Source organism: Acomys minous, assembly GCF_964271855.1.
Source record: "Acomys minous genome assembly, chromosome: 6".
Lineage (NCBI taxonomy): Eukaryota > Metazoa > Chordata > Mammalia > Rodentia > Muridae > Acomys > Acomys minous.
Window position 1 is genome coordinate 102,561,858 of NC_140487.1, and position 24,019 is coordinate 102,585,876.

The 24,019-nt window shown below is 42.7% G+C and overlaps 1 protein-coding gene across 3 annotated transcripts in view; it reads left to right on the plus strand.

The window, feature by feature from the left end:
• Nucleotides 1-24,019, plus strand: part of KIAA0319L (KIAA0319 like) — a 103,526-nt gene that overhangs the window by 21,210 nt on the left and 58,297 nt on the right. For all 3 annotated transcript variants that reach the window (XM_084786247.1, XM_084786246.1, XM_084786248.1), the window contains one exon: nt 20,126-20,634. In XM_084786247.1, the coding sequence (XP_084642373.1) occupies nt 20,126-20,634 (509 nt within the window). The remainder of the gene's footprint in view (nt 1-20,125; nt 20,635-24,019) is intronic.

Below are 24,019 nucleotides of genomic sequence, written 5' to 3' on the forward strand. Positions count from 1 at the left end.
ATCAGAAACTGCCAGGAATGTGCTCAGGAGTGCATGTGGCTGGTACTCAGATGCCTGTGTCCCCCCAAGCAGTGCCAAAAAGTTTGGGTTAAAATTAATGGCTCTTGCCTTTCTCTTGTTTGTTTGTTTAATATGTGCAAGTGAATTGGGCCCAGGGTCATATACATGGTAAGCATAGTTCTACCACTCTGCCATTGAGCTATAGCCCCAGGACTAGGATCTGCTTGCTTTGTGTGTGTGTGGCTGTTAGGCTGGGTCTCAGCTTAGGTAAGCCTTAAACTTGAGTATTGGGATTATAGGTGTGCACCACTACGCCCAGTGGGTCTGCCTCTAAAGCCATCTTTCTGATCATCCAGGGCCTTCTATAACAAGAGTCAGCCCATGTGGTTCAGTTCCCATAGCTACTGTGGATTGCAGACAGTGCTGGATATGTTTCAGAGAGAAGATGTAAGAATTGGCGTTTCTGGGCATGGTGGCTCGTGCTTTTGGTCTCAGTACTCGGGAAGCAGAGGCAGGTGGATTTCTGTGAACTCAAAGCCAGACTGGTCTGCATAGCAAGTTTCAGGCTGGCCATGGCTACATAAGTGAGACCCTATCAAAGAAAGAAAGAAAGAGAGAGAGAGAGAAAGAAAGAAAAGAAAAGAAAAAAAGGTGTTAGTCTTGACTACCTGCCTGTTCATAAGTTAGCAAGAGGTACACCTCAGCCAAGAGCATGCCTGAATAAGTCCTGGGCTTTGTAGGACTGGTTTGTATTGCTAAACTCCATCAGGTTCTGCATTTATAAAGTGGGGTGAAAGTGCCTCTCATAGGGTTGTTGTGGGAATTACATAAAATACTCATGCAAAGGGCTCACCCTACTTCTAGGTTCATTCAATAAATATTAGCACTACTTATTCTCATGCAGGATTCAATTGGTGAAAAGTCTTGTTTAATTTCAGAGTGATATAGCAGCAACAAGTTTGAGTTCTATGCTGGCTTAACTCTGTCCAATGGGATCTCAGTCTCCATGTTCTAAGCATACTGCAGGCAGCCAGCCAGCCTTTCTGCGTTGTCAAAGAAAGTAGGTCTCCGTTCATTTCTTTTTCTTTTTTCTTTTTTTTTTTTTAGAAGATTCATTTTTTTATTTATTATGAGTACAGTATGCATATGTAGGCCAGAAGAGGGCACCAGATCTCGTTCTAGATGCTTGTGAGGCACCATGTGGGTGCTGGGAATTGAACTCAGGACCTCTGGAAGAGCAGACAGTACTCTTAACTTCTGAACCATGTCTCCAGCCCCCTGCCCCACTTATTTCTACACAAGCTTAACCTGGTTCAAGTCCATGAATGAATGAATTGTATCAGGTACTCTCCAAAGTTGTGCTGTTTTTCTGAGGAGAACCACAGGTCACCTGTTTACTTTTCCTCCAGAGGAGGACTGTGTTCAGCCGACATACCACTCTGTGGTCTCCACCCTGCTTCCCTTCCCTCAACATGATGATGTGTTCATGCTTGGCAAAGTCTTATGGCAGACCATGCTAGTCTTCTGGCCAGGACAGTGGGTTTTATTTTTTGAGACAGAGTATTGCTATGTTGCTCAAGCTGGCCTCAAACTTGCCATCATCTTGCCTCTGCCTACCTCAGCAGAGGTAGGCAGATGTGTGCCACCACACCTGGCTCAGGATAGTGTTTTGCTCTTTATGTTTTTGTTTGTTTGTTTGTTTGTTTCTTTGTTTTTTGTTTTTCAAGACAGGGTTTCTCTGTGTAGCCTTTGCTCTCCTGGACTTGCTTTGTAGACCAAGCTGGCCTCGAATTCACAGAGATCTGCCTGCCTCTGCCTCCCTAGTGCTGGGATTAAAGGTGTGAGACACCATATCTGGCCCACTCAGGATAGTGCTTTGACTGGAATTGATTCAGAATTACTTTTGGATTTTGTGTTGGAGGTAGATTTCAGAGTTAGTTCCTTCCTTTGTTCAAAGTATAGTTTTTGTGTGCCAGCTATTATAAGCACTAGAAACATAGTAATGAGCTAGGCTGGTTAATTGAGCTTGCTTTCTATTGATATCTTTCACATCTCTGGGGAATGGAAATTCTCTTTCCAAGGAATACTGGGAGTTTAGAGTTGGAGAGATGGCTCATCAGTTAAGAGCACTGACTGAATTGCTAGAGGACCTGGGTCCAGTTCCCAGCACTAACATAGTGTCTTTGTAACTCTAGTCCCAGGAGACACAGCATCCTCATCTGGCAGGGACTGCATGCATATGGTGCATAGGCATACATGTAGGCAAAATACCCATACACAATAGAAAAAAAAAAAAGAATGATGGTCCCAAGGTAATGTAATGACAATGACAATACAGCATACCTTTTAGAATTCTAGGAATGTAGGAAACTAGGCTGTTACGATGATGATGATGATGATGATGATGATGATGATGATGATGATGATTACTGAGACAAGGACTCACTTGTAGCCCTGGTTGGAACTAACTCTGTAGACCAAACTGGCTTCTACCTCACAGAGACCCTCCTGCCTCTGCATCCCCAGTGCTGGGATTAAAAGTGTGTACTGCCATGCCTGGCCTAAGGCTGAGCAATTTGACACCTCAAGTTAGCCAAATTTCACATATAGTATAACTTGAGTAATACTGGAGCATGGCTGGGACAGTACACCAACAGGGTAATCCTCTGCTAAGAATTGTGTGGATAGAGGCCTCTGATAGCATTTGCATGTACTTCTCTCAGAAGGCTGAGCAGGCAGTGGGGAGTTGGGGTTGGTGGAGAGTTCTCGGCCATCCTGAACTACGTGATGCATCAAAAAACAAACATGCTGGAGATATATCTCAGTGGTAGAGTACTTGCCTAGCATGCAGGAAGCTGTGGGTTCAACCAATTGATTGTACTACGAGTCAGAATTATGCAGGCATATGCTTCCAATTCTCTTTCAACTCAACCTCCTCTCACCTTGAGTAACCCACATCCCTAGTCAGCAGTGAGAGCGTTTGTCTGGAGAGAGAGAGAACAAGTATTATAGCTATAGTCTGTGCTCCACATTTCGATGTATCCACTCAGGGGCACTGGATAGACCCAGCAATCAACACTGAAAGGTCGTACGCACATCAGAGTGTTCTTGTCTTCTTGCTTTCAAGTTCGTTACTCAGGTGAAGATCTCCAGCAATCTGAATTTCCCTGTCAATCACAAGGGGAAACTAGACAGTACCATAAGATGAGAAGGAATTACCCTTGAATGGAGGGTTCATCAGTGACATTGTCTAAGGAGTAAGAAGCAGAGGCACCATGGCCAAGGCCTGTCTGAAGCCGTGTAGACTCTTCCCTAATGATGGCTCCACAGCATCTTGTCCCGGCTCCCCTGTGAAAACTCACTCAGCAGATGCTGGGGTTTAGGAATGTTTTTCCAACTGGCTTGATGTTATGCTTTGATTCTAATTCAAACACATCTGAGTGAGATAAATGCACGTTCCTGAATTCTCTCTCTTGTAGGAGTAAAGGGAATGCTGGGACTAGGAGTGGTGTTTACATTGATTTGGCTTTATTTTTTTAGTCTTCATTTCTGATTCAAGATTTACAGTTTTAAGAGAACTGATATCTACTTAAAATGCCTCACCTCCACCCCCAATAACTCAGTGTTTATTGACCAAAGCAATCTGAGTCAGCTGGAGGCTATGGAAATGGTCCTGCCAGTATGCATGGTCTTAATCAGAATAAATGAAGCGGCCTTGTAGATAGGCACTCAAGAGCCATATTCCATTTCAGAAAATCAAGTAATCTGTACCCTGCCGGGTCAGTCAGCAGCATCTGGCCTGCAGCAGGCAATCGGGTCTGCAGTGCAGCAGCTGTGCCTCCTTTTGTGTGCCCCCCTCTACCACCTCACTGCTTGGCTCCTGGAGCTGCCTTCTATTGTGCTCCCTACGGTGTACTCGGTGACATTTCTTGCAAGGTACTTTTCAAATAACAAGGTGGATTTTTAATGTTGTTCCTTCTGTGCAAGGTTAAAGGGTGGGAAGCCTGGCCTCTCAGCTCAGGAAAGCAGATCTAGAACAGGATTATTTACCCAGGATGGTCAAGACAGAAGCAAAAGTTTTCTTGTCTATCCCTGGAGCCTGTCTCTGACAAGTGTTCCTTCCTTTCTTTTCCCAAGCTGTTTTGATTGAGCTGTTTTGCCTCCACCCTTCTGTACTTCTGTGGGAAGTACTTGGCAGCATGGCTGCTTCCATCAGTGGGGAAGAAATGGTAGAGGTGAAAGCCCCTGTGTACCACAGGGTTCCATAGGTTGACATGTGTGTCAAGGGGCGGATGGAGCAGACAGACACATGAGACGTTTTGGTGTCCTACCTAGAATTAATCTTGGAATTAATCTCTTTGACTCAGCATAGAAACGATGCCATGTCATAGACACAGACAGCAATTTCTCTGTATTTAGAGAGAATCCATGTTAGATAATTAGTGGCTAGGAGCCTTGACCAGTTTATCCAGAGTTTAATTTTTGTCAGTAGAATGCATAAATTATGAAACTTAAGAGCGATGGTATAGGATAAAAAACAGTGTGTCAAAATATATGTCATAAGGCCAGGTGTGGTGGTGCACGCCTTTAATCCCAGCACTTGGGAGGCAGAGGCAGGCAGATTTCTGTGAGTTCGAGGCCAGCCTGGTCTACAAAGTGAGCCCAGGACAGCCAGGAATATAAGAGAAACCCTGTCTTGGAAAAAAAAATGTATATGTCATAAAAGTAAAGCCAATTAGACGCTGCATGTCTGTACTAGATAAGGGGACACATGTCAACACTGCATCAAGTTACACTTTTCTAATATTTGTAATCCTTGGTTCTTTAGGAGTGTTTTATAATAGTTGGAGGCTTGAAATATGCTAATTTTTTAAGTACTGGGGATTGAATTCAGGGGCTCAAGCATGCTAGGCACATTTCTATCACAAAACCAGAAATGCAGCCCTGTGTTCCTAGCAGCTGCATTTTCAACAAGTTATATAAGATATTTATTATTTTAATTTTATTTTTTGGTGTGGGTTGTGTATATATGTGAATGTGGCTACATATGCAGGTAAAAGCCAGAGGTTGATGCCTAGTGTCTTTTTGATTGCTTTCTACATATTTATTTACATATTTTTAGATAGGATCATCACTTTGTAGCTCCTGCTGACCTGAAAATCACTTATGTAGACCAACCTGGCTGCAAACTCACAGAGATCTGCTATCTCTGCCTCCTGAGTGCTGGGATTAAACACACTTGTACCATGCCTGGCCTTGCCCGTATTTTGTGTGACAGAACCTGTCACTGAACCAAAGCATCAGTTGTTTAGACTAGAGACTGGCTAGCCAGAGTCACCAACACCCACTCCAGGGCTGGGTTACAGGCCCCAGCTACTGCCTCTGGCTTTGTTTGTTTGTTTTGTTTTGTTATTTTGACTTTTGAGACAAGATGTATGTAGCCTTGGCTGTCCTGCACTTGCTTTGGCCTCGAACTTACAGAGATCTTCCTGCCTCTGCCTCCCGAGTGCCACCGCCTGGCACCCCTGGCTTTTTAAAATGGGCTCTAGAGCTTCGAACTCAGGTCTCCATGCTTGCAGAGTAGGTGTCTTACCAACTGAGCTATCTCCAGACCCTCTCTAAAATATGCAGTTAAAATAACTGGTGGGAACTAATATCTAGGTGTTACTACATGCTGCAGATACTTTTTAGGTCAACAGATACTATACCAGCCTGAAATAAAACCCAGTTCCTGCCATTAGAGTTCACAGTATGGAGGCAGGGGAGAGGTAGAAAAGACAGGCACATAATAAATTCCAAGATGTGCTGTGGGAGCACAAAGAACAGGGCAGAGAGAAGCCAAGCCCTGCTCTAGAGCAGGTGGCTGCTGAGACATGGGCTATTTTGATTCCTTTGAACCTCCCTCTCCTGGATCCCTCTGAAGCGGTTTCAATCTGCTGGCTCTTTTCACTTCTTCATGTCAGAGGGAGGTATGGAGGGAGGATATGCCGCTCTGTAGCGTCTAGAGAGTCAGAGCCCTGAGAACAGTATTTTTGTACAGATACAGATTGGCTTTGATTTAATTTAAATAAACTGGCTCTCAGCAGTTCTAAGAATACTAACTACTCGCACAGCTCCGCTTTCATTTACACACAGATGAGAAAGCATCTGCAGCTCTCTGTTTTATTTGCTATAAGCAAAAAGTGGTTTGAGATATTTAAGTTTTGGAAGCTCAGTTGTATCGAGTCCTCATATGTCCCAGTTCAGCCTACTGCAGATGTTTTTTTTTTTTATTATTTTTTATGACACTTACATAATGCTAAAAAAAAAAAGAGGCTTTCAATGGATAAATTGACAAACTTTTTCTTTATTTGCCATTTCTGCTGAAATAACACTTTACAGCTAACTATTTTTTTCTTGTTTCATGCTTATTGCTAGTTTATTTAATCTGTAAATCTTTGCCATAGCCTTCTAAATGACCCTTTCTTTAGAAACAAGAAAACAAACCAGGGGTGGGGGGGAAAAACCTTCTCCCAAACAAAACAGGGCTGTGATTCAAGGTTCTTTGTGTGGGTTTCAGAAGGAGGCTGGTGTGATTGTTGTTGAATGCAAATAATTTATCAGCTCATAATAACCACAGTCGGAGACAGCAATCCACAGCAATCCACTGCGGCTCCTTAACAATAGCAGCGACAAGGGGACCTCACAGGGGACTGCTCGGTCCTCTGCAGCATATCTAGGTGCTTTTGATTTTTTACATTTTCTTTCTTTATAGAGCCTACACTTTTATATGCAAACCAAAGCTTATCTGTTATCACTTGATACCTGTGCTTTTTGAAAAACAAAGACAGCATTACACAGAGAGGTGTGGGCTCCCTTCACGCTGTGGCTTGGAGGCGTGCTCTCCTTGCTGACAGCATTCTCAAGAGTCTTTTAGTCATAAGGTAGTGGGAGAAAAAGCAAAGCAGGATCCTGAGTACATCATACGCAGCAATGTAACCCCCCTACTTAGCTTTTTTTAAAGTACATATTTTAATAATTTGCCTTCGATTTGCCTTTTAGTATTATAAAGTCCTGATGAGTGGATTGTTTCTGAGCAGGTGACTTTATGGAAAGAGCTATTTTCAGCTATACCAGTGATTTGATTAACACTTGGTTGTGAAAAATGGCTCTGGGCTAAACCTTGACAGATGGGCCTTTTGAAACGTAATGACAACTATATCCAATTAATGCAAACTTGCATTTATTAGTAACTAGCAAGCAGAAGCTGAAGACATCAGAATTAAAACCAAGACAGGGTGGTTTCCATGTTTTCACATAAGTGGCCAGAACTTTGAGTTGCTTTACATTTTTCTTTCTTAGGCAAAGGACAGGAGAGTGGACCAGGTGTCAGCAGTGAGCTTGGAAGCTGTTGCCCGTGTTTAGAAGTTTCCATGGTGGGAACCTCGCTCATCTTGAAGTGAAGTCGGGTGGCCTGAAATGGCTCTGGGAGCTGAAATGTGGGTGGTCCTTTCATAAAGACAGACTTGCAGTGCGATTTGAAAGGACTTTCCAGCTTAGGGCTTTGACAGGAAAGCCCTTCAGCCACTCCGCATTTCTTCAGATTTGCTCTACACAACCCATGATGCTCTGGCTTAGGGCTTTCCTCAGTTTCCCCTCCCATTTCCTCCTCCTCTTTCTTCTGAGACAGGGTCTAGCTCAGGTCCTCTTGCCTCAGCTCCCTGAATGCTGAGACTGCAGGCAGCTTACCACACCTAACTTCAAAACTGATTTTCAAGGAGGCTAATCAGCATTAAATCTGACTCAAATGACTAAAACTCAAGTGATTCCACATTAGAGGTGACATCTTTTGCTCAGTTTTACTAGTTAAAATAACAAATTATTTAAACATTGGATGAACTTTACAAACTAAGGAAATTCTGTGAATGCTGACTAAGTGTCAAGCATCTTGCTGAGCCTGTGAGTTAAAAGCTACAAGTTTCAGTCCTAGCACTTAGAGGACGAAGACGGCATGAGGTGGGCAGGCAGAGACCATGCAGAGAGAAACATAGGTGCTAGAGACAGTGTGAGCTGTCATGTGGGTGCTGGGAACTGAATTTGGGTCTCCTGGAAGAGCAGCCAGTGTTCTTAACCGTCATCAAGGTCATCAAGAGTTAATGTAGAGCCAGGTGTGGTGGCGCACACCTTTAATCCCAGCACTTGGGAGGCAGAGGCAGGCAGATCTTCGAGGCCAGCCTGGTCTACAAAGTGAGTTCAGGACAGTCAAGGATACACAGAGAAACCCTGTCCTGAAAAACAAAAACAACAACAACAAAACAAAAAACAGAAAACAAAAAGAAAAGAGTTAATGTAAACAGCAGAGGCATATGTGCTGGGCAGTTGTGTCCTGGGGAGTTTGTCATAATGGCAACATGGAAACGCTGCAGTCGAGGGAAAGGAACGAAAGCCTGATAACTCTTGTTTAGCAGAGAGTTTAGTTTCAGCAAGTTACCTACACCATAACATTTAACAAACTGTGCTCTTAACAATCTAGGCACACAGCAAAGGCAGTGCATAGCAATTATTTTCTTTTCAAAGGACTGCTTTGTGAGGCAGCTGCCACCTTCAGTCCAACATGTGCAGTTGAGGGGAAAAAAAAGTGTTGGCCCTTTTGAGAAAGAGGAGAGGAGGGAATGATATTACTCTGGCCTTTTTCACAGTTCATAATGCCTAATTGTACCCTGTTGAGGTATTTTGTTATCTGCCTGCCTGGCTTTCCAAGTGTGTGCTGTGGAGGAAAACTGGTGTGGGGAGGAACATGGCACCATTTTTGTATTTGTTCATCAGTGGGTGTGCAAGCAACAGACACCCGGACAGCAAAAAAAAGGTGGGGTTGCTCCTTAGGTGGTTTTGAGCAATTCTGATGTGTGCCTGGTTTTTCCCAGTTGTTTTCTGTGGCGGTCATCTTGGCTGAGACGCAGCATAGCTTTGATGGTGACTGCTGGAAGGTGGAGGCTGTACAGCCACAGTCCACAGGTTCTGCACCAAAGTGAAGGCTTTGGCTTTACTGCTTGACAGTAGTTCATTTGTAGGTCCAGGTGAAAACATTTGATGAATGCTGTACATTGTTATAGAGTTGTAAAAATTCATAAGAATAATTTTAGTGTTGGTAAATTAAAACATTCACTGAAACAGATTTTACCTACCCAGTGCCCTCTTTGTGCAGAAAACCCCCACCCAAGGGAAGAGTTTATCAGTTGTTCCGGATTTTTCTTTTCTGAAGCAACGCTGGTCCCTACTTCTGTTTCCTTCCCTTTGGATGCAGTGTGATGGACGCTTTGGTTCACTTCCCGGGTGCTTTCTTTGTGTGGTTTTTGAGGTGGTGAGTGTCTGTCTCTATTCCCCAGTGTGGCTGCCAGCCAGTGCAGTTTCCAAGTTTGCTCCTGAAATCAGCCTTGTTACCTGCCTGAGTTTTAAGAATGCCAGAGGCAACTGCAGTGTCTCTAAATATTTCCAGAGTTGTTCACAGCTTACTGAAAGTATTTAGTGAGTTTCCTCCTGGCACTAATTCATTTATTCTGCAGACATTTCCACTCTGCTACTTGGATTATAGAACCTGGTCTAGATTTTGTGCCAGATTTATTAGAATCCTGTGTCTTGAGGAGTGAGGAGAGTAAGCAGTGCTAGTTCCAGGGCCTAGTTTTGTGGGTCATCCAGGTGACACATAGGGAGTTCTGGCTTCTTCGCTTTGCTGCCATTACAGACCGTGGTTAGCTTTGTGCATTGCTCTAACTGATTTTTACATGTTCCTACCAACAGTGAGCTCCAGCCATTCTCAAAGGGTCGTCAGTCTTAGGTTCTACCAACTGTAAGCCCTTTTTTTGGTAAGCATTTAATATTGCTTTGCCTAAGCTCTGGGAGCAGAGCCAGCCAATGGAGGCGTGGGCAGCAAGAGGAACTGATCTAAAATAGGAGTTTATTTTCACCTCACCTTTTATCCACGTTACTTCTGGAATCCAACATTGACTCCTCCAGTGCCGCTGCCCCCTCCTCTCACTGTTTTCCAAGAGCAGCAGCAATTGAATCTTGGAGACTAAGCTATCCTTCAGAGGTTAAGTTTCTAGTAACTAGTGTTCAGAGTTGGTGTCTGTTTAAGATGGTTATGCCAGGCATGGTGGCGCACGCCTTTAATCCCAGCACTCAGGAGGCAGAGGCAGGTGGATCACTGTGAGTTCAAGGCCAGCCTGGTCTACAAAATGAGTTCAGGACAGCCAAGGCTACCCAGAGAAACCCTGTCTTGAAAAACAAAAACAAAAACAAAACAAAAAGATGGTTAATTACCACAGCTGAAGAGGTGGCTCAGTAGTTTAAGAGCACTGCCTGCTCTTCCAGAGGACCCAGCACCCACATGGCAGGTCACAACTGTCTATAACTCCAGTTTTAGAGGATCTGACACCCTCACACCAATTCATATTTTAAAAATGGTTAATTACCTTTTCATAATCCAAGAGAAGGAATTATTCTCATGCAGTGAATGGACGGAGAAGAACTGTTTTCCTGTGCTTCTAATGACTTGACCCCAATGGACCCACGCATGTGGTGGTTCATTTCTGTGGCCAACTTGCTGCATTAATAAGCACTTAGCACACCCGAGTCTGAATGTAACTGAAGACCCACTCTGAATGTGGTGGCCTCCTCCACAGGCCGGGTCCTAGACTACATAGGAAGGGGAAAAGGAAAAAGCCAGCTGAGCTCTGGCTCTCCCTTCTCTCTGCATCCTGGTCAGCACCTTCAACCAACTTCTCCATGGTGGACTGCGCTCTGCTGAATGAGCCTTTCTTTCTTTACGATGCTTTTTCTCAGGTATTTGGTTACAACAATGAGAAAAGTAACTAAGCAACGTAAAGTAGCATTTAATAATGATTAAATACTGTTTTTGTTTGTGTAGGTGTTTTATGTAAATAATGCTAAACTTTATTTATTTATTTATTTATTTACTTGTTAAAGACAGGATCTTGCTTTGTAGTCCAGGCTGGCCTGGGACTCACAGTGATCTCCTGCCTCCCAAGTGGTGGGCTTACAAATCTTACCAAATCTGACAGGCTCAATTTTTATGATAGAAAAGCAATGATTTATGCCTCTATAAAACACTGAAAAGGAATAATACATTAAGAGCAATTAATGAAACAAAAAGCAAGCAAACAAAAGACAGAGGAAAAAAAATCAATGAAAATAAAATGTGGTTTAAAAAAAAATCAATAAACCTAATAAACTCAACAGATCACAAGAAAAAAGAACACTGGCACAAAATGCCAAGAATGCAAAAGAGAAGGACCAGAGAAATGGCTCAGAGGTTAAAAGTGCTTGCTTGGGTCCCAGCATCTATGTATGTCAGGTGGCTTACAGCTCTCTATCACTTGATTCCAGGAGCCTACACTCATATGTGCTCACACACTCAAAATTAAAAAAGAAAAAAGAAAAAAGAAAAAAAAAGCTGGGCGTGGTGGTGCACATTGTAATCCCTGCACTCCAGGAGGCTGAGGCAGGTAGATCTCTGTGAGTTCAAGAGCAGCTCAGGCTGAAAGCTAGTCCAGGACAGCCAAGGGTACTCAGAGAAACCCTGTCTGGAAAAACCAAGTAAGCAAAAATAAATAAATACATAAATAAAATAAGTATTTAAAGAAGGAAAGGAGGGGAGCTGGAGGGATGGCTTAGCAGATAAGAGCACTTTCTGCTCTTCCAGGGGTCCTGAGTTCAATCCCCAGCAACCACATGGTGGCTCACAGCCAGCTATACTGCAATCTGATGCCCTCTTCTGGCATACAGGTATATATGCAAATGGAGCACTCATACATAAAATAAATAAAATCTTTAAAAAAAAAAAAAAAAAGAAAGAAAGGAAGGAAGAAAGGAAGGAGGAGCTGAGTGTGTTGGCTTACTCCTATACCTCAGTATCCAAGAGGCTGAGATGGGGGTTGCTATGATCTCAAGGCTGATCTAAACTACAGAGCAAGGCTATTTCTCGACAAAAGAAAAAATTAAAAATCAGAAGGTATAGTATCACAGATTCAGTAAGCCAGTGACTACAAGCTGCCCATAAGCCTAATTGGCTGTTGCCTGTTTTGTTTGTTTTAAAAATATTTTCAGGATATTTTGATGATACAGAAGAATTGTTTATGTGTTTTCATAATGCACGTAACATACCTGGATCATATTCATCCTTTCACGATCCTCACTTATCCCTGTTGACTGATTTTGTACATAACGTTTTATCAGAATAGCCACATTTACTTATATTTTCATTATGGCTGTTTTTGTTTTACTATGGCAAGTAAGCAGTTACAGTAGAGAGCTTAAGTCCCACAGAGCCTAAAATACTATCTGACCCTTTAAGAAAAGCTTTGCTGAGCTAGCAAGATGGCTCAGTGGATAAAGAAGCCTGCCCAAGCCAGACAACCAGACGAACAGCGTAGAAGGAAAGGGCCACCTTCTGCAAGCTGTCCTAAATTTTTTTTTTTGGTTTTTCGAGACAGGGTTTCTTTGTGTAGCCTTGGCTGTCCTGGACTCACTTTGTAGACCAGGCTGGCCTCGAACTCACAGCGATCCACCTGCCTCTGCCTCCCGAGTGCTGGGATTAAAGGTGTGCGCCACCACGCCCGGCTGTCCTAAATTTTTTATTACATTTATATATTTGTTTATGAGGATGTGGGCATGCCCATGCATGTATGAAATGCAGGGCATGCATGTCAGGATTACTGTGCATGGAGTCTGTTCTCACCTTCCTTTATGTGGGCTTAACAGACCTAACTCAGTCCTCCTGCCTTTACCTGTTGAGCCAGGTTACTGCACTGAATACTAACTTTTTCACTAAAAGGAAGTAATAAATTGCTTTTGTGTGACTTGCTACATCTAGCTACACTTGATAATATTCTCTTTTGTCTCTCTCTCTCAGCCTTTCAACACTGGGTCTCATGAATCGCAGCAGGCTAGATTTGAACATGCTATGTAGCTGAAGATGATCTTGAACTTCTGATCCAAAGCTGGGTGCAGTGGTGCACACCTGTAATCCCAGCATGTGGTGAGGCAGAGGCAGGTGGATCTCTGTGAGTTCTAGGCCAGACTGTTCTACAAAACAAGTCCAGGACAGCCGAGGCTACTCAGAGAAACTGTGTCTTAAAAAAAACAAAAAACAAAAGTACCTGTGATCCTCCTGCCTCTACCTCCTGTTGCCATGCATGATTTTATGTGGTATTAAGGCATCAAGCTGAGCAAACATCTTATCAACTGAGCTACTCTTTGTCATGAAATTTTTTACATTGCTTACGGATTGAACTTTGGGGAAAAAAATCTTTCCAAATTCATTATATTCATAAGATATGGATTCTCTGAAGTTCAACAAGGTGTGTGCTGTTCCTTAAATCTTCCCCAAATTTTGTGGGTTATCATGTTTTTTTTTTCAATGAGTTCTGTCCTGTTCACTAAGGACATTGATAGAATTTTTTTTTTTGCGTTCAGCAAAGGATGTACTACCCTGAAGGAGTGTCCACATTTACATGTTAGTAGGGTTCTCTCCTATATGTATTATTTGATGACTAATAAAAGTTGAGGTCTTCCTAAAGGCTTTCCCTTAAGTATAATAAAGTACAAAAGATGTTTTAATTCAGACAAAAAATACACCAAAAAATTGAGTATCACAATATCTTCCCATTTAATAAATAACAACAACAACAACAACAATAATAATAACAACAACTTACAAAGCTAGAAAACAAAAGAGAGAATAGTGTGCTTTGGTTTTTCTTCTGAGAAGGGCTTCCTGAGACATGGAACTTCCACACACACAGGCGGGTTCCTGACACATCCTAATTGTATTTGGCTGGTCACAGGAAAACTCAAGAAACCTTCAGGTTGTCCACACATAAGGGGGATTTTGGTTGTATTAAAAAGGACTCCCAAGCTGGGCCGTGGTGGCGCACGCCTTTAATCCCAGCACTGGGGAGCCAGAGACAGGTGAATCGCTGTGAGTTCAAGGCCAGCCTGGTCTACACAGCGAGTCCAGGACAGCCAGGGCTAAACAGAGAAACTCTGTCTCAGAAAAAAACAAAGCAAACAAACAAAAAACCAAACCAAAACAAAATAAAAGGACTCCCTGGCCTGGAGAGATGGCTCAGAGGTTAAGAGCACTTGCTGCTCTTCCAAAGGTCCTGAGTTCAATTCACAGCAACCACATGGTGGCTCACAACCATCCATAATGAGATTTGGTGCTCTCTTCTGGCCTGCAGTTGTTACATGTAGGTAGAACACTGTATACATAATGAATAAATAAATCTTTAAAAAAAAGGACTCCCATTCAGAGTGGCAAGATGGTTCAGTAGATAAAGTTGCTTACTGCCAATCCTGATGACTTGAGTTCCATTCCCATGAACCACATAGTGGAAAAAGAGAATCAATCCAGCAAGTTGTCTTCTGACATTGCCAAACACACACACACACTTGAAAAAACAAACCTCTCTTCAAAGCTCCCACTTCAATCTTCAAATCAAAAGCACACTAGCCAGGCCCAGAGATTATTCTTAAAAGATTTATTTTTAATTATTGTATGTATATGTGTGTGTCTTGAGTATGGGATGGTGCACTTGAGTCCAGTGCCTAAGGAGGTCAGAAAGGGCTGCTTGGTCCGCTGGAACTGGAGTTACAGGCAATTGTTGGCTGCCATGTAGTGCTGGGCACTGAATTCTCATCCTTTGCAAGAGCAGCACATGATCTGAATTGCTGAGCCGTCTGTCCAGCCCCAGAGACTTCTTTACACTGATGAATCTGGAGAGATAGCCACAAGTTAGTGATCATTCACCATGCACATGAGAAGGAACGTCTTCTCAGATTCAAGCATTACAGCAATAGTTCTTATCCAGGAATCCTCACAGATCCCTATACCTGCCAACAGCCTGAGTTTATGATTGGTCACTTCATAATTGAAGGAAATGTTTTCTTAAAAATGGTTGGCCCTGTCTGGTAGTCCATTGCTGAGTCTCACTGCAAACTCTGGCTTCATAGGTTTCAGCTTGTGCTTTTGGAAGGGCCTGCTCCATGTCACAGGTTGTCCTCAGGTTCATGGCATGTTTCTCCAAGTTCCTCACAGACCTCTTTTAGCTTTCCGCATTTTGAACCTTTTGGCTTCACTTCTCTTGAGTGGCTGAATGTGCCAGACTTCCTTTTGTGGTCCCTCCAAATGTTAGTACTCTTCTCTTCCAAAAGCTGGATTCAGTTTACTCCATTTAATCCTAACCATCTTTTCCTGTTGACGTAAGTGCCATGTCAATAAGTTGGTTACTGTGATCACTTTGTTCAGAGTCCTCTTGTCTTGGATCTTTTTTTATACAGATCTTACCCGTGGTAGTTTCTCCCTCTGCTCCTCAGTGGTTCCTTAACAGGGGAGTGTCTGGAGCCTCCTCATGTTTCTAAGAGTAAGGCAGATAGGACAGAGAATGCTCTCATCCTTTTCACAGAAGACTTGGTTTCCTTTTTTCGAGACAGGGTTTCTCTGTGTATCCTTGACTGTCCTGGACTCCCTTTGTAGACCAGGCTGGCCTTGAACTCACAGCGATCCGTCTGCCTCTGCCTCTACCAAGGCGTGCTAAGACTTGGTTTCCTTATGTGTTGCTCATACATATTCCTCTGAGTTGAGGAATTGCCTGATGCTGGTTTGTGTGGCAGTCAATGAGCTTCTCTCCATGAACACCAGTTATGGTGTCTCTGTGCTGGGATGATTCCCTGGACTGAGGGCAGCAGTCAGGAACTTGAACCTGATCCCAGAGATACTTGCTGCAGAAGTGATACTCAGTGACTTTAGGGATCAGGATCTCACAGAGTAGAACTGGTGGCTTCCAAAGTCCCCCAAGGCCAGAGGAGTTTAGAACTCATGCCTCCGTTGTGGACACATGCTAAAGGCTTTATTTTATTTTATTTTTTGGTTTTTTAAGATAGGGTTTCTTTGCATAACAGTCCTCCTGGCTATCCTGGACTCACTTTTGTAGATCACGCTGGCCTCGAATTCACAGCGATCTGCCTGTCTCTGCCTCCCAAGTGCTGGGATTAAAGGTGTGCACCACCATGCCTGGCATGCTAAAGGCTTTATTACACACATTAGTCTTGTCTAATTTCTTATCATGATTGCATTACTAATAGCTCACTACATGAATTATGTCTAAAAGCTTTCCCATATTTTATAAGTTAAAGACATCTTTCCAACATGGAGTCTCCTGATGAGTAAGGACCACTTTCTGAACAAGGATCACCACCCTAGACATTCCTAGGGTTTCTGACCTGTGGGTTCTTGACAACTTTGAAAGGACAGAGTTCTTCCCAAGATCTGTTCCACATTCATTGGATTATGAGTCAGTCTCTCTCTCTCTCATTTTTTTGAGACAGGGTTTCTCCATATGTAGCCTTGCCTGTCCTGTACTCACTTTGTAGACCAGGCTGGCCTCAAACCCACAGAGATCTTCCTGTCTCTGCCTCCCGAGTACTGGGATTACAGGCGTGTGCCACCACGCCCAGCTGAGGGTTTCTCTAATGTATATTCTGTGGTGGCTAGTGACTGCTGAGTACTTGGTGCATTTCCTATGTCCACTACATCTCATCTATACAGTTGCTTGCCTGTGAATTTTCGAGTGAGTTTAAAGAGATGATAGTAGGATAGCTTGTTCCTGAAGATTATGACACAGTCATTACCTTTCATGAGTCTTGCCATGATGATGCTTCTGGTGGTTAATAAAGGAGCAACTACATCTGAAGACTTTCCACATCCTTGCTGTCTTGGAACAAGTATTTCAGAGGTGTTTTGATGATACAAAGGTAGCTAGCAATATTTACGGATTTATTTACTTATTAAAACAGCATCTTACTGTCCGGGAACTTACTGTGTAGACCAGGCTAGCCTTGAACACATAGAGATCCACCTGCCTCTGCCTCCACGCCCAGTTTTTACCAATGCTTATAAATCACTAAGCCACAGCTTATTGCTCATAACAATGACTGTAGACACAGCTATTACCAAGACTCATGCTGTGGATTACTGTGGGAAGGTGGATAAGGACACAAAGGGTATTTCAGTGGCTTCATTTTTATTTCAGAGTCGTTATTTACTCATCTTTTCTTTTTTTTTTTTTTTAATATTTTATTTATTTTTATTGTAGGTGCACTGGTGTTCTGCCTGCATGTATGTCTGTGTGAGGGTGTCAGATCTTGGAGTTACAGACAGTTGTGGGCTGCCATGTGGGTGCTGGGAACTGAACCCGGGTCCTTTGGAAGAGCAGTCAGTGCTCTTAACCGCTGAGCCATCTCTCCAGCCCCTACTCATCTTTTCTTAAGGAAGTTCTATTTACTCTGATTTTCTAATTGCCTTCCTGGTGTTAGACTGGTGCCAATGTATCTCTCATTTTTCAGAGAACAATGGCAGTCTGGCTTCCATACATAGAATGTCTGACTCAGTAGCCTAGAAGTCTGCGTTTATCTTCTTTTTATTTCCCAGTTGATTAGTGTCCACATTTAGTCTGTTGGATATTTAGTGAATATTTTGTGGGAGTCAGGTTGGTTTGGCCAATTAACAGGTTGTTGCTTTAGTTAAAGTGTGTTTTCAGTTATGTGTAGATGTAGATGTATTTATTCATCTCCTCAATGCTTTGATCCTTGCATGTTTTCCATATGTAATTCAAATATACACACAGGCACGCACATACACACATATGTATATTTACCTTTTCTCTTTTCCATTTTATATGTATGTGTGTAGTATGCATGTATAATGTATGTTTTGCATGTGTTTCAGCAGAAGTATACGTGAAGTTCTTCCAATGTGTTCACTGTGATGCAGGTCTCACAGTCAAACTCAGAGCTCATAGGTATGGCTAGCTGCCTTGTCCTGGGCATCTCCTGTCTCTGCCTGCTGAGGCACACCCACCTGGCATTTACATGAGTACTTAGGATCTAAAATCTGGTCCACCCCTTCTGTGGCAAGTGCTTAACTACTGAGCTATCTCCCAGTTCTCAAAAATGTTTTCTATGTCATAACTTCAAGGACAAAAGAGAACACCCTGTTGTGGGTCAACAGGAAGTTTAAAGAGGCATTCTCAGGCAGCCATTGTAGTGCATAACTGCCACCCTAGCACTTAAGAGGTGGAGGCAGGATGATCAGGAGCTCAGATCTACTCTTGGCTAACATAGTAAGAATGAGGAAAACAGCAAGCTCTATAATCCAGCTGTGAGGGAGACTGAGAAGAGGATTCAAAAGTCAGTGTTTGTCTGGTGCACAGTGAGTTCAGAGCCAGTCTGAACCTCTTAGTGAGACTGTTCCTCCAAGTAAAAGATTAAAAGTGGATAGGCCAGCTGGGCATGGTGGTGCACGCCTTTAATCCCAGCACTCGGGAGGCAGAGGCAGGCAGATCTGTGTGAGTTCGAGGCCAGCCTGGTCTACAAAGTGAGTTCAGGATAGCCAAGGCTACACAGAGAAACCCTGTCTTGAAAAACCAAAAAAGAAAAAAAGAAAAAAAAAAGATTGGGCTGTGGATAGGTAAGCCTGTAGGACATTTCTTAATGAGTAATTTAGGGGGTGGGCCCAGCCTATTATGGATGAAGATACTCCTGGGCTGGTGTCCTGGGCTCTATAAGAAAGCAGGCTGAAGCCGGGCATGGTGGCTCATGCCTTTACCAGCACTTGCGAGGCAGAGGCAGGTGGATCTCTGTGAGTTTGAGGCCAGCCTGGTCTACAAAGCAAGTCTAGGACAGCCAAGGCTACACAGAGAAACCCTGTCTCGAAAAACAAAAAACAAAACAAAACAAACAAAACAAAAAAAGAAGATAGATTCCATGCCTGAAATAGTTCAACTGAGAACCTGGGGTTATCCTGTTATCTAGATTACATACATTAGACACTAGTGCATGTTTTCCTTTATTTACTTGGTATGGAATGGGTTGTCATTCAGGAAGTCCAGCTAGAATAATTTCTCTCTTGATTAAAATTTTTGGTAATTTTCACCACTGCTTTGGCTGATGACATGATATGCAAAATTATGTGACTGGCAAATGACTGATTAGAAAATAACTGTATCTGTTATTTGCATGTGGTCAAGAGTTCTCATCTTGGGGCTAGAAATGTGGCTCAGCGGTTAAGAGCTCTAACTGATCTCCCAGAGGACCAGGGTTCAATTCCTAGCACCCACATGGCATTTTACAATTATCTGTAACTCCAAGATCTGACAATTTCACTCAGACATACATGCAGGCAAAACTCCAGTGAACATAAAGTAAAAATAAGTAAAATGGGGCTGGAGAGATGGCTCAGAGGTTAAAAGCACTGGCTGTTCTTCCAGAGGTCCTGAGTTCAGTTCCCGGCAACAGCATGGTGGCTCACAACCATCTATAATGTGATCTGATGCCTTCTTCTGGCCTGCAGGTGTACATGCAGACAGGCCATTGTATACATAATAATAAATAAATCTTTTTTAAAAAGCTAATTAAGAAAAAAAAAAAGAGTACTCAGCTAGTGTTGCTATTAGTTCAATGGGAGAAATGTTGCAGTTTGTCCATCTATCTATACTTCTGGTCCCTTAGTCCATTGTCCCTGACATACACCTTGGAAGCAAGTAGAAGGTCAAGTCTGGGGACTCTGTTTCCCATAGTCCATGCACTTTCATCAGAAGCACCTTCCTAAAATTTTGCTTTATTTTATATTTTGTTTTATAAGTTGAGACTCTTGGTAAAGGCTTTACATGGCAGAAACTCACTGAGAAGGGAAGGGAATCTCCATGAGCATGGAACAATTTTCTTACAAGCTAAAATATCCTGAAAACAAAATGCTTTCTTTCCTTTAGCTCTACTCAATAGACTGTTTCTTACTCTCTTAAAAAACCTATCTTTAGTCAAGGTGTGGGTTCGCACCTTTAATCCCATCACTCAGGGGGGCAGAGGCAGGTGTATCTCTGAGTTCAAGGCCAGCTGGTCTACATAGTGAGTTCCAGGTGAGCTAGGGTATGTAGTGAGATTCTGTCTCAGTAAAACAGAACAACAAACCTTTCTTCAAAGCAGCCTCAAATGCTGGAGTTTGGGCTCTTTTGGAACAGTAATCTCTGTCTGGATTTATCCTCTGGTGTTTTCCTTCTTTGTTTTTTAGATGCTAATGAGGGCAGATGCCATCAGGGGAAGACACTTCATGGAGCTGGCTTGAGAACTGAGGGAGGAAATCACCTTAGGCTTCTTAAAGGAAACCTGCCTTTCCAAGCCTGTTGGGCTGCCTGCTGCCGGGACTCTGCCTGTCATGCTCTTTGGTGGCTGGAAGGGATGTGCTTTCAGGCTGACTGTAGCAAGCCTCAGAGCTGCCAGCCTTTTAGGACAGATTCTTCCAATTCCATGCTGATATTTTTTCAAAAATCCCGAACTGCAACTGATTCGGGCCTTCTGCCTGAAGATGATGGACCACATCTTCCGAGGCTAGGCTGGGACAGGACAGTATGGAGGAGGCAGAGCCTCCCCGGGGCTCCCCTCACCCTTTCTGTACCCTCTAGTGACCACCGGAGTTTACACAGGGATCGTCAGAAGAGAGATCATCTCGGTGAAATGGTTTCACCTAACGTGAATCACTCTGAGGAAGCAGCTGCTGTGAGTCCCAGCGCCTCTGCAGAGGTAAGCAGGTTCCCAGGGAGCAGAACTCAAATCTACTTTTCCTCTTCCTTGCACCAGCAATTGAGCTGTTGTTTGTGGCCAGTGCTCACAGGCCAGTGGATGTGTAAAAAATGACTGGCGTTTCTTCGTAGGTCCTAGGAATGTTCATTTTATACAGGTCTGACAACTGTTTTTGTTGAAGCAGAAAGCTGCTCATTATCTGTTCTGAGCTGGTTCTTGGCTACAGGTAAGTGCTGCCGTGTGGGTGTGAATCTCTACCAATGGTTTTGTAGTATTTTCTGCCAGATTGCAAAACCGTCGACTGGTGTAGCTGTAGTCGGGTGCTCCTCCCCCATCTCCTGCCTATAAACACATTCCTTATGAGCTGGCTTCTATTGCAGTCTGAATGAACTATCCTGGCACTGTGGACCAGTATTGGACCTGCCGGGCTGCAATGCTGGAAGTCTATCAGTCAAGAGGTGTCTGGGGGAATTTTCACCAAGCTTATATGCTAAGGGACATGCCACCAATAGAGTTTACTCTCCTTATTATGTTTCTTCATTGTTGATCTCCTGCACAAATGATTAAAAGGAATGACTCATTCTAAGTTCAGTCTGCCTTGATTACTGTGACTTATTTTTGTATTTGTTTTGTCCTAGTTGTCTCTGTCAAGTTGAATCAGAGTAGGGAGGCTACTACTTGCCAGGCACTGTGTGTGCTAAGCACCGTACTATGTCATTTTGTTTAATTTTCATGACAACATTTCCAAGTAACTATTTTTAGCTTTGTTTTAGTAGTGAGGAAACTGAGGCCCAAGGAGGTTAAGCGTTTTGCCTGTAATCATGCAGCTAATGAGCAGCAGGTTGGAATCCAGCTTTACCATCTAGGGAAATCTTTCACTGAAGCGTTAGAGAACACCACCGTTGGTTTAATATGCCTACAGCCATTTATGGAAATCTGCCATCAGTGTGACATACTTCTCTAAGCCCTAGAAGTGTGAAGGTAGGTAAGGCATGCTCTGTGGGTGATTGTGGCATGTTAGGTACGTGCTCCACCACCCAGCAGTGGGGAGTCCTTAAGGAATTTAGGCAGGGAATGACAGGAGACCTCAAAAATAGAACTGGTTGTCTGTACAGGTGGCTACATGCCATCACATTCATTTTTTTTTTTTTTAGACTTATTTATTTGTGTGAGTTTCTGTCTCCATGTGTATGTGCACATCACATTGGTGCCTGGTGCCTGTACCCCCCTGCCCCAATCCACCATGATATCTACCCTCCCCCTCCATCCAGACCACCTCCAACTCAACCTCGATGCCTGTTATATTTCGTCTTCAAAGATTCACATGTCCCCTCTTGAGCCCTCCTTGTTACGTAGCTTCTCTGGGTCTGTGGATAGTAGCTCTGTTATCCTTTACTTTGTGGCTAACATCCATTTATAAGTGAGTACATACCATGTTTGTCTTTCTGTGTCTGGGCTACGTCAGAATGATTTTTTTTTTCTAGTTCCACCCATTTGTGTGAAAATTTCATGATGCTTTTTTTTTAAACAGCAGAGTAATAAATACTCCATTGTGTGGCCTCATAAAATGAATTTGACAATGTTCCTTCTATTTCTGTTTTGTGGAATAGTTTGAAGAGTGTTGGTATTAGCTGTTCCTTGAAAGTCTGGTAGAATTCTGTGCTAAAACCATCTGGCCCTGGGTATTTTAAAGGACTACTTCTGTTTCCTTAGGGGTTATAGATATTGGCATATAAGCAGCCTCAAAGAACAGCTCTTTGTTTCATTGACTCTTTGTATTGTTCTCTTTGTTTCTATTTTGTTGATTTCAGCCTGGAGTTTGATTATTTCCTGCTGTCTATTCCTGTTGAGTGTGTTTGCTTCTATTTGTTCTAGAGCTTTCAGGTATGCAGTTAAATTGCTAGTCTGAAAATTTTCTAATTTCTTTATGAAGGTACTTACTACTATGAAATTTCCCTTAGCACCACTTTCATTGTGTCCCATAAGTTTGGGTATGTTGTGGATTCATTTTCAATGAATTCAAGGGAGCCTTTAATTTCTTGATTTCTTCCTCACCCAGTTAGTGGTCACTGAATAGAGATTTGTTCAGTTTCCATGAGTTTGTAGGATTTCTGTTGTTGTTGAAGTCTAGCTTTAATCTATTCTTGTATCTGTTGAGACTTGCTTTGTGACAGAGTATATGATCAGTTTTGGAGAAGGTTCTGTGAGGTACTGAGAAGAAGATACATCCTTCTGTGTTCGGGTGAAAAGTTCTATAATTATCTGTTAGGTCCATTTGAGTCATAATGTCTGTTAGCTCTATTATTTCTCTTTTTAGTTTCTGACTGGATTACCTGTCCATTGGTGAGAATGGGGTGTTGAAATCTCTCATTATTAATGTGTGGAGTTCAATGTGTGCTTTCAGCCTTAGTACAGTTTCATTTACAAATGTATGTGTACTTGTATTTGGGGCATAGATGGTCAGAATTGAGATGTCATTGTGGTGGATTTTTCCTTTGAGTATAAAATGTCCTTTCCCATCTCTTTTGATTAATTTTGTTTGGAAGTCTATTTTGAGTGGCCATATCCATTAGAATGGCTATACCAGCTTGCTTTTTGGGTCCATTTGCTTGGAATATCTTTTTCTAAATGCTTTACACTGAGGTAATGTCTATGTTTGTTGCTGAGGTGTATTTCTTGTATGCAGCAGAATGATAGATCCTGTTTTTAAATCCATTCTGTTAGCCTGTGTCTTTTTATTTGGGTATTGAGTCCATTGATGCTGGGAGATATTAATGACCAATGATTGTTAATTCCTATTATTTTGATGTTGGTGGTGTGTGTGGTGTTTCCCTTCTTTTGGTTTGCTGTATGAAATTATATATTTCCCATTTTTGGGGGGTGAAGTTAACATCCTTGGGTAGAATTTTCCTTCTAGTATTTTCTATAGGGCTGGATTTGTGGATAGATACTGTTAAAATTTGGTTTTATCATCGAATATCTTGTTTTCTCCATCTATGGCCATTGAAAGTTTTGCTGGGTGTAGTAGTCTGGGCTGGCATCTGTGGTCTCTTAGAGTCTGCAAGACATCTATCTGTCCAGGCTCTTCTGGCTTTTAGAGTCTTTGTTGAGAATTTGGGTATAATTCTAATAGGTCTGCCATTATATGTCACTTGGCCCTTTCCCCTTGCAGCTTTTTAAAAAAATGTATTTATTTATTACATATACAGTGTTCTGCCTGTACACATGCACACTAGAAGAAGGTAACAGATCTCATTATAGGTGGTTGGGAGCCACCATGTGGTCCCTGGGAATTGAACTCAGGACCTTTGGAAGAGCAGCCAGTGCTCTCAACCACTGAGCCATCTCTCCAGCTCCCCTCACCCCCAGTATTCTTGATGTGTTG